Here is a 10,870-nt window from a genome sequence, read left to right on the forward strand (position 1 = left end):
TATGAAATCTCAAACACCTACGGCGAGCTACAACAATCAGGCTGTACAGGATTACAGCCCAAACCACCCTCATCGGGCAGCATCGCGAAGAATATATAACACACACAAATCTCATAAACCACAAAACTCCCTTCCACGGTGCCTTGGAAAGGAGCAGCCTCTCCATCCTGAGACCCGCTTCACCGTCTCTAGCTCCACCTTTCTCCCCACGCACCGACCACTGCATACAACCCTCAAAATAACTAACCAATAAATCTCCATGTATCAGTATTTACACGTAGCTCAAGACCCCACTACAGCTCAAGTCTCCCAGATAACAATCTGCCTACACAGACAAGCCACACTAGGAACAGCCTTTTTTCCACATCTACATTCCTTCTTACGTCTCTTCCCACACCAGCACCCCCCCTAATGCAAAGCACCCCATATTCCCATGGACCTCACGGGCACAAAAAAGCCTCCCCGATGCATTTGCAGATTGTTCCCATCACACATATGTTGCACATTTTTGGCTGCCCCTGTTCGCCCACGCTCCTGATACATGCCGGGATAGCCTGCATCCTTGCATCAACTCCAGACGTGACCTTCTGCTCCGAGACAACCAACCCATCGCTGTTGGTATCAACCCACTGTAGTACCTGAAGGCAGCTGAGCCCCCAAAATACAACCCCACAACCGGTACAGACCACCTCAATACCTCTGCAGCCATTGACCCCCTTCCAGCCCTACCCAGCCATTGCTCTCCTCCATTCGCACACCCTCCACTGGGTATGGGGGTGCCCCAGCCATGGCCACCCCAACACCCACTGCCCAACCGCTGCCCCCCCAGTACCTCTTTCCCCACCAGCCCATCCCCATGCCCCCTCCTGCCTCCAGACCTCACCCACCCCCCCCATGTCCAGTTTCCACCCCACCCCCACCCCAGACATTCCCCCCTTGCCGGCCCACCCTCACCAAGCCCCCTCCACCCCCCTTCCCTCCCAACACTGGCTCTCCCTCCCCAAACCTGCCTCCAGACTCCACCACTGCACAGCCCAACCTGCTGCCCCCCTCCCCGCTCCCCCCGTGCCCCCAGACCCCCTCATCCCTCCCCACACCCCCCCCATAACCTCCCAGTCCCCCCCAAACCCACCCCCTCCACTCACCCCAAAACAGCCCCCCTCCGCCGCCGCCCCCCCCCACCCTCCCCGGGGCGGGGAACCCTCACCTTCCTCGGCGGGGGCTGCATGGTGCTGCGCTGGGTCTCCACATCAATTCCCTCCCCCCGGCAGCAGGATGCGGCCCCCGCTGCAGGAGGAGGAGGAGGAGGAGGAGGAGGAGGAGGAGGAGGAGGAGGAGGAGGAGGAGGAGGAGGAGGAGCGGGCAGCGACCTTCTCCCTCCCGGTTCGGGGCGAGTCCCGGTCGGCGGGAGGAGCGGGGGTGTGTGGGGAAGGGGGGGGGGGGAGGCCGCCTTTTCCTCACAGGCAGCGGCGGGCGGGCGCCGAGCAGCGTCCCGAGTCCCGGCCCTGGGGAACGGGGAGGGAAAGGAGGCGGCGGAGGGAAGGCGGGGACGGGGCTGAAAGGGGGGAGCGAGTTCGAAGAGGGGAGGAAAAGAAAAAAAAAAAAAAAGGGAAAAAGAGGAGGGAAAAAAGAGGAAAAAAAAGAGGCGGCGGAGCGCGGCTCGGGAGCGCCCCGCTGAGGGGACGCGCGCCCCGCCAACTGCCCGCCCCGCCGCCGGCGGAGGCCTCCCAGCCGCCTAGAGCGGCCACCATAGAGAGGCGGGAGGGGAGAGAGAGGCGGGGGGGGCGTGTCCGCCCCGCCCCGCCCCGCCCCGCCCGCTCGGAGCGGCGGGTCCCGCTGCGGCCGCTGGGGGGCGCCCTGCGCAGAGCGCGAGGCGGCGGGGGGGCGCGAGGGGGTGCAGGGGGGTGCAAGGGGGAGCACGGGGGGTGCAGGGGGGTGCACGGGAGTTGCAAGGAGATGCAGGGGGGTGCAAGGGGGTGCAGGGGGGTGCGAGAGGGTGCACGGGGGGTGCAAGGGGGATGCAAGAGGGTGCAACGAGTGTGCACGGTGGGTTCACAAGGGGTGTGCAGAGTTTCCACAAGGGGCTGCAGGGGTGTGCAAGGGGGACGCAAGAGAGGTGCAAGGGGGGTGCACGGGGGATGCAGGGGGTGTGCACAAGGGGTGTGCAGGGTTTGCACAAGGGGTTGCAGGGGGGTGCACGGGGTGTGCACAGGGCGGGTGTAGAGCATGCACGGGGTATGCACAAGGGGTGTGCAGGGTTTGCACAAGGGAGTGCGGGGTTGTGCACAAGAGGGGTGCAAAGGGGGTGCATAGGGGGTGCAAGGGGTGTGCACAGGGGGTGCAGAGTGTGCACAGGGGGTGCACGGGGTGTACACAGGGGTGTGCACAAGGGGGTGCAGGGGTGTGCACCGAATGTGTACAGGAGGTACAGGGGTGTGCACAGAGGGGTGCAGGGATATGCACAGGGAGGTGCACAGGGGCTGCAGTGGTGTGCACGGAGTGTGCACAAGGAGGCTGCAGGGGTGCACAAGAGGGTGTAGGGTTGCAGGGGTGTGCACGAGGGGTACGAGGCGGGGGTGAACGGAGTGTGCACAAGGAGGGCGCAGGGGAGGTGCAGACGTGTGCACAGGGAGGGAGCAAGGGGTGCACAAGAGGGGTGCAGGGGTGTGCACGGGCGTGCAAGGGGTGCACAAGGGGGTGCAGGGGTGCGCACAGGGAGGGTGCAGGGTTTGCACAAGGGGGTGCTGGGGTGCAATAGAGGGTGGAGGGGTGTGCAGAGGGGTTGCAGGGGTGTGCACGGAGTGTGCACGGGAGGGTGCAGAGTGCACGGGGTATGCACAGGGGGTGCACAGGGATTGCAGGGGGGTACCCGGGGGGTGCACAAGGAGGGTGTGGGGGGGTGCAGGGGTTTGAAGAGGCAGAGTGCAAGGGGTGCACAAGAGTGCAGGGGGGTTGCAGGGGTGTACACGGAGTGTGCACGGGGGGTGCAAGGGATGCACGGGAGTAGCTGAGGTCTGCACGGGGGGTGCAGACTGTGCACGGGGGTGCGGGGATGTGCACGGGCGGTGCACAAGGGGGGTGCAGGGGTGCACAAGAGTGCAGCGTGGTGCACAGGAGTTGCAGGAATGTGAAAAAGGGAGGTGCAGGGCTGTTCATGGAGTGTGCACAGGAAGGGTGCAGGATTTGCACGGGGGTGCAGGGGGTGCACAGTGGGGAGCGGCGGGTGCAGACTGTGCACAGGGGGGTGCAAGGGGGTGCACGGGGGGTGCACAAGGGGGTGCAGGGGGTGTGCATAGGGGAGTGCAGGGGTTGCATAAGGGAGTGCAGGAGCTGTGCATATGCATGGGGTGTGCACAGGAGGGGTGCAGGGTTTGCACAAGCGGGTGCAGGGGTGTGTACGGGAGGTGCAGTGGGTGCACAGGGATGCAGGGGTGTGCAGAGGGGTGCAGGGTGTGCACAGGGGTTACAGGGATGTGCAGAGGGGGTGCACGGCTGTGCATGGGGATCAGGGGTGTGCCTATGGGGGTGCAGGGGCTTGCACAGAGGTGCAGGGTGTGCACAGCAGGGTGCATTGGGAGTGCGCAGGGACCCCACAGCGCTGTTGCCCAGGGCCACCACCTGCACGCTGCGCGTTGGCCCAGGCTGCAAGGCAGGAGTCCACCCCAGGATCCAGCCACGGAGATCGGGGTGCAGGAGGCAGCCCGTGCCACCCAGGAGGGGCTCCCCAGCACCATGCAGGCACCGGAGAAAAAGCAGCCATCACCTTCCCTCCAACACTTTTCAGCTTGCCTGAGCAAAGCAGAGCAGCAAAAGCCAGACTTGAGCTGGGGTTCAAGTATATAAGGGACTGTCACCCTCAGCCCGGGGGGACAGCAGCTGGAGCAGTCCCTTGAGGCTGGCACCCAGGCCCCGGTGCACCCCAAGGCCACCGCACCGGGAGCAGAGCACCCCAAGAGACGACAGCCGCCGACCCTTTTGCAGGAGGTTGCTTTTTTAATCGAAGGAGAATAAAATGACCCTGAACCCTTGCCCGTTGCAGACCTCGGTGAGATGCAGAGAGCCCCGGCGGCAGAAAGGCTGCTCCCCACCATGCAATGTCATGTTTTGCTGGGTGTGAAGTAAAAACCCCTGATCAGACATAGTTTTTTTTATACCCCCAGTACTTCGGTTGCTTGGCTTAGCTTATTAGATCTGCTGCAATGAAATCTTTGAAATATTAAAGTGCGTTTGGATGTTTCCTTTAAGGAAATTACCAGGGCAGTTTGCAGAGCGTCAGGCAATTCTCATAATTGCATTTTCCCAAGTGCTCCAGCGTTGCTGCTGCTCCATCGCCGGCTCCTGTATTATTGATGAACTGCTTTATTCCAGCTCCCAGAAAATGCCCCCTCGCCTTTAAAGATGCTTTAACCATCTTTAACACTTCAAAAAACTAAAATGCAACTTGAATTCTCCTTTCTCCTCCAGTTATTAGTTTATTTAGTGCTGCTAATTACTCTAAGTTGTTCTGTCCGGGAAACCTCCTCCAAATGGTGAGTGAGACGCGGTGCATCAATGGATGCAGTGAAAATGCATTGCATCTCTCTATTTGAGCTGCACGACCTGCAGCCCCCGAAGGTGTTCATGCAAGACCGTGCCCCGTGCCCAGGAGCAAGTTTAAGTGCATCCAAAGCGTTTCCTACACGCCCACGTCTACTGGGAAGGTGCTTTGGGAAGACAGAAGCATTGAGTGCAATCGTTATTTAATGTAGATGTTGGAGCTCTTCCACGCAGCCTGGTGCTCGAAGCCAGGATGAGCAGATGCAATGGGGTGCACGCAGGGGGGATGCAGAGGCTGCTTCATTCAAGCAGGGGGGTGGAAAAATGGGTGGGACAAAAATATTTTGCTGGGCTAAGAAAAATTAGCGGGTGCTCTGGAAGCCAGGGCTTGCAGGGGGAGCGGGTTTGTGCAGCTAAACTCTTAAGTCAATGGTGCAACGTGCCACGATCTGCTTCCCCAGCAATAAAATCATCGAGCTGAGCCGATGCGAAATGCAACCTCCGCCAGGCTCCCGGTGTTTTAACTCATTGCCGCAAAACCAAGTCATCCTGCAAAAGTTTTGCATCTCATGCCTCATTCCTCCAGCGAGCCTGAAGGAGCTTCCTCCTAAAATATCTCAAAGCAGCACCCGTGCATGCAACCCTTTGCACACGCAGGCGTAAATCATCCACGGGCTTTTGCATGCAGGACTGAGAAGTGGTTTAGGTACCACGCCTGCAAACAGATGCATCATCCCCCCTTCTCGTGCGTGGTGATAGTTTTGCCACCGGTTGCTTGTGTTCTTCCACGAATAATTTCGTTTTAGCTATTTGACCGCAGATTCCCTGCGGCCTGACCCACGGGGCGCTGCAGGTTCAACGCGGGTCCCCGGAGAGTTTGCATCTTCGGTCATAAATCGTGGTGGAGCTGCCTCTTGGAGCTGCCCATAGCACTTCCACGTCTTTAAAATACTGATAATAATCACGTTTGGGGGGGGAAAGAAGTGAAATAAAGCAGCTGATCAAAAAATAAATAGTATAAGTGTCTAAGTGCAATATGTTTTATAAAAAAATATTTATTTGCATGGCGTAAGTTGAGAACTTGAAGGCAGCTGAGTACCCTGCAAACCCAAACAATTAGAGACAAGCCCAGCTGAAGCTGAACATCACAACTGAAGCTGATGTGTTTGGGTTTTTTAATATATGGCAAGAAAGTTCCTGGCCAGATGTTGGAAAGACAATAATTAATCCTCTGCCAGGCTGGCTCGGTGGCCTGCATCCCGATCGGCCCCCATCTGCTACATCCACCCGCTCATCCAGCTGCACCAGATGTTGCTTGCGCACGCTCCAGCCTTCCTCGCTGCCGGGAAATAACCTCAGGGTTGCAGCGGTTCAACCGACGATAGAGCCGTAAAAGCAAAAGGGAGTTTCTGCTGCCCGTTTGGAGCATTGCAGGGAGGTTTGCACCCAGCTAACAGGAGCTCGGTGCTTCTCTGCCCTCCCAAAGGATCGACCCACTGATGGGTTTTTGGAGGTCGGAGCAATTGTAGGGTTAAGAGTACCACGGGGGATATTCAGAGCCCATTGCATCGATGTGCTGGTGCCTAAGGTCTGAGGTAAATTTTCATTTTGGTGCTATTTATTTGCTTTGCATTGATAGGAGGTCGTTAAGGCTGGGTAGCTCCAGGTGGCTCAGCCCCTAATATTCACCAGGATCAGCAGAATAGTCGGTGTGGGAGGTTTATTAAGGGCTTCATTTGCCAGGCTCTCCACAAGCAACAAGAGTATTCACAGTTAAAAAACCAAACTATAAAATAAGTGCATCCACTGCTACAGAAATAGAGTTATTAATGGCAGGGGGTGGGCTGGATTGGTGAAATAATCCTTGAAAAAGGGAGATGCAGCATCATTGAAGAGGGAGATGCAAGAACATTGAAGAGAAAGATGCAGCCAAAGGACTTTTATCGTTTCCTAAACAGTCATTCCTCTTACTTTTTCTCCAAACAAGCAGCACATGAAACGTTTCTAATGAAACCTGACATTTCCATGAAGCCGGGCCGAGCTTTAAGGAGAGATTTATGGCTCCAGGAAGGCGCCGGCCTTGGGTTGCAGCCAGCAAACGGAGCCGTTTTGGGTGGGTTTTGCTTCTCCCTCGGTCAGGGTGACTCGGGATGTTCATGGCGTGATGAACCGGTATCCTTTAGACGTCGTGCTGCGTGCTGAGGTCTCTTAAAAAGCTTTTCCGTGGGGAAATGGAGGATTTTGATCAGCTGGTAGCACCCACTGCAGCTGTCTGGCTCCTCAAGGGTTAATCTGCCTTGCCAGCTAAGTAGCTAGCGGTATCCCAAAGGAGACATGAGCAATTCCTCCTCCATCCAGGAGAGAAACACAGCCTGGGACTGATCCTGGCCTGGCAGCTTAGATCCCAGTCCCCAGCTTAAAGCTGCTCCTCCGCTAATTGTGCCCCAGTGCATCTGCATTGCTGGGAAACTGGGAGCTGGATGCACCAGGAACCGGCTCTGTATTGGCAAGAAGAGGGAAATTTATTAACTGGATATTAAGATAAAAACCTCCCAGCCGTGGGCATGAGCAAATACTCCCCCGGCATTCCTCAGAGCGATTCCCCAATTCTCTGAGCGATGCACAGCGCAGCAAGCAAATAAGCAAGGAAAAGACACGAATTCTGTGCTGGTAGAAGTAAGATATAGCTGGTTTGGCTCAAAACCAGGAAAAATAAATCGTGATCCTCGTTGAGATAAGCAAGTCCTGGGGTACGAACATCGGTGCTGGTGGGGAAGAGCTTTCCCAGGTCAGGGGGTGACCTGGGCAGCGGCGTAGCAGCTCCAGCTGAGCTGGCCGGTGGCTTTCCCATCAAATCCTGCTGCAGAAATGAGATCCTGAAGGATTTACCTTCCCTCAGGAATCTGCCGGTGCTGCCAGGTCACGCCTGTGCTGGCAGCTCTGCCTGAGCATCCCTGAGCACCCCTTGTCGGCTTTCGTGAAGAACGTGGCTCCCAAAATCCATCAACAAGGTGGGATCCAAGATGCGATCCCACACGGTGAGCGAAAAGGTGTTGTGTGTGTCAGCGGCAGGGAGCTGGGGGAGACCTAAGGAACGATGAAACAAGGGTTTGGGGGTACGTACCCTCCATTTGGGGACCCTTCTGCATAAGCCAAGGGGAGGCTGTGTGCTTCCCCATCCCCACATCTCTTGGCTGTGCTTGTAGAGTCACAGAATCCTTTAGGTTGGAAAAGACCCTTAAGATCATCAAGTCCAACCATTAACCCAGCACTGCCAAGCCCACCACTAAACCATGTCCCCAAGCACCACATCTCCCCGGCTTTTCAATCCCTCCAGGGACGGGGACTCAGCCCCTGCCCTGGGCAGCCTGGGCCAGGGCCTGACAGCCCTTTGGGGAAGAAGGTTTTCCCAATACCCAACCCAAACCTGCCCTGGCGCAGCTTGAGGCCGTTCCCTCTTGTCCCATCGCTTGTTCCTGGGGAGAAGAGACCGACCCCCCCCGGCTCCAGCCTCCTTTCAGGCAGTTGCAGAGAGCGATGAGGGCTCCCCTCAGCCTCCTCTTCTCCAGGCTGAGCCCCCCCAGCTCCCCCAGCCGCTCCTCCCCAGCCTTGGGCTCCAGCCCCTGCCCCAGCCTCGCTGCCCTGCTCTGGCCACGCTCCAGTCCCTCCATGGCCTTCTTGGGGTGGCTCCGTGGTTTGTCACATTGTGTCATGTTGTGTCCTTACATCCACGATGGTCCTTCATCTCCAGGGTGATAAATCCCATCCCCAATTTGCTTTGGGTCCCCAACTGGGTGCAAGGTCCAGTGCCTGGGCTGGCTCTGGTCACAGCTCTGTTGCCCAGAGAGCTGGGAGATGCCCCATCCCTGCAAACAGTCAAGGTGAGGTTGGACGGGGCTGTGAGCACCCTGATCTGGTTGAAGATGTCCCTGCCCATGGCAGGGGGAATGGACTGGATGAGCTTCAAAGGTCCCTTCCAACCCAAACCCTTCTGTGATTCTCTAATAGCGGAGGACACAATGCGACAGTGGAAAACCCCGAGGAGACCAAGCTGTGGGTGCTCCCCAAGATCTTCACCCCAAGTCTGGCCTTGCTCCGTGTCACCTCGCCAAGGAGACAACATGGAAACAGCCGCAGGAGCCGCACAGGGTTTCCTGGCCGGCCCAGCCCAGAGAGGGAGATAAATAAAACACAACCGTGCCCTGAGCGGTTAAGAAAATAATTTGTCAGCCCTGTTGATTTAAATCTTCTGGATTTTAATCTTCTGGAATGGTTTTTGGTAAATCTGGCCATTTGCAAAGGTTTATCCCCTCCCCACAGCCCCTCCAGGAGGGAGCGAGTCCTCGTGAGGATGCTCGGGACATTAATGCTCCAGTTTCCCCTTGGATATGCTGGTGGGAATGGGCAGCTGCTTCCCTGGGGTCCACACCGGAGCGAGGAAGGGGATGAGATTTGGGGGGAGAGCAGCACTGAATTGGCTGAGAAAGGCAGGAGCATGACACAGTGTCACTAGGCCAGGCCGAATAATCTGCTCTTTTTTTAAATTAAATTAAATTAAATTTAACTTAACTTTTTAATTTTATTTTATTTTATTTTATTCTATTTTATTATTTTATTTTATTTTATTTTATTTTATTTCATTTCATTTCATTTCATTTCATTTCATTTCATTGTACCTTATTTTATTTTATTTTGTATGTTTTATTTTCTTTTAAATGATTTTCTTTTATTTTACTTTCATTATTTAATTTAATTTCTTTTCATTTAATTTCATTTCATTTTATTTCATTTCATGTCATGTCATTTCATGTCATTTCATTTCATTTAATTTCATTTCATTTCATTTTATATGAGAGTACAGAATAGGGTCCCAAAGAGATACATAACGCTCAGGGAACCCCAACAGAGATGACACAGAAAGGTTGGAAACCCCAAGAGCTAAATCCCAGGTGATGGTGACAACCCACAGCTGAAAATAGCAGTGTATTTATCTAAAAAAAAGAAGAATCTGGCTGTAAAAGCAAAATTTGGAGCCAAACGCCAAGGACTGGAGGTTCGCTTGATTCCCATCCTCACCCAGGTGTAAAAGGCATCGCTTTCGCATCGGGCTCCCAAGCGGCCGCTTACCCACGCTCCCCTTTATTCTTCACATCTGCATTTAATCCCTGAAGGGGTTTAAACCTTTTTAAGTACAAAAAGCTCACGGCGAGCGAGGAAAACGCTTTGCATTTAAGGACTCTTGGCTGCAAGGCTGCGCTTCGGAGCGAAAACCGGCGTGTTTTAGCCCACGCGACGGGCAGGGTGATTAATGCGTGAGGCAGCTCTGGCTGCGAAAGCCTCGGCGGAGGAGCGTTTCCACCAGCGAGTCCCAGCAGCTGCTGAGAAAGCAGGATTTTGTCTGCTGAACTGGCAGGAGTTTTCCTGGCAGGAGGCTTTGCTCGCCGACGGAAACGGCGGTGGGAGGAGGCCGCCGACCAGCAGCTGCTGGTCTGCAAGGTCCTCCTGTCCTGGGGGGGATGAAAGGGAGCTGCTTTCCCGGGGGAAGTCAGCTTTTTATATTAAATATGGATACATATGAATATATATTCATATATATGGATAGATAAGGCTATATATGAAATGGATATATATGAATATATAAGGCTATATATGGATATATAAGGATATATATTCATATATATGGATATATATGAATATATATGAACATATATGATATATAAGGATATATATTCATATATATGGATATATAAGGCTATATGTGAATATATATGGATATATATGAATATATATGGATGTATAAGGCTATATATGAATATGTATGAACATATATGGATATATAAGGCTATATATTCATATATATGGACATATATGGATATATATTAATATATATGAATATATATGGATATATAAGGCTATATATGAATATATATGGATATATATGAATATATAGTAGTCCTGGGAGGAGCAGGGAGTTGGATTCATTGATGCTTATGGGTCCCTTCCAACTTGAGATGTTCTATGATTCTAGGATATATTTTTATATTAAATATGAATATATGGGAAATAAAAATTAAAGCTCTAATATGTATATTATAATAAAAATAGAAGAGCTTAATGGTTATAATAGATAGACAGACAGATCAACAGGTAGATAGACAAATAGATCAGACAGATAGGCAGGCAGATAGATAGGAACAAAAGAATGAAAAAATGAATGAAAGTATGAAAAAAAAGACTGAAGGAACAAAATGATCCTTGATAATTAACAGCGATATCCTGGGGGATGGCACAGCCATTCCCTTCCCTGCCTGTGTTTTTGCCAGCGTGGGAGGTG

General features: G+C 53.7%; 1 protein-coding gene across 3 annotated transcripts in view; it reads right to left on the reverse strand.

The window, feature by feature from the left end:
* Window positions 1-1,499, reverse strand: part of FCHSD2 (FCH and double SH3 domains 2) — a 166,431-nt gene extending 164,932 nt beyond the window's left edge. The window contains exon 1 of one of the 3 annotated variants that reach the window (XM_087758860.1): window positions 1,208-1,499. In XM_087758860.1, the coding sequence (XP_087614986.1) occupies window positions 1,208-1,228 (21 nt within the window). In that variant the 5' untranslated portion in view covers window positions 1,229-1,499. The remainder of the gene's footprint in view (window positions 1-1,207) is intronic. The other 2 variants (XM_087758858.1, XM_087758859.1) reach the window with 2 other exon arrangements.
* Between the last annotated feature and the right edge of the window lie 9,371 nt (window positions 1,500-10,870).

The sequence above is a fragment of the Nipponia nippon genome, unplaced genomic scaffold, assembly GCF_047370975.1.
Source record: "Nipponia nippon isolate SJK-2023a ecotype South Korea unplaced genomic scaffold, ASM4737097v1 scaffold_2, whole genome shotgun sequence".
Lineage (NCBI taxonomy): Eukaryota > Metazoa > Chordata > Aves > Pelecaniformes > Threskiornithidae > Nipponia > Nipponia nippon.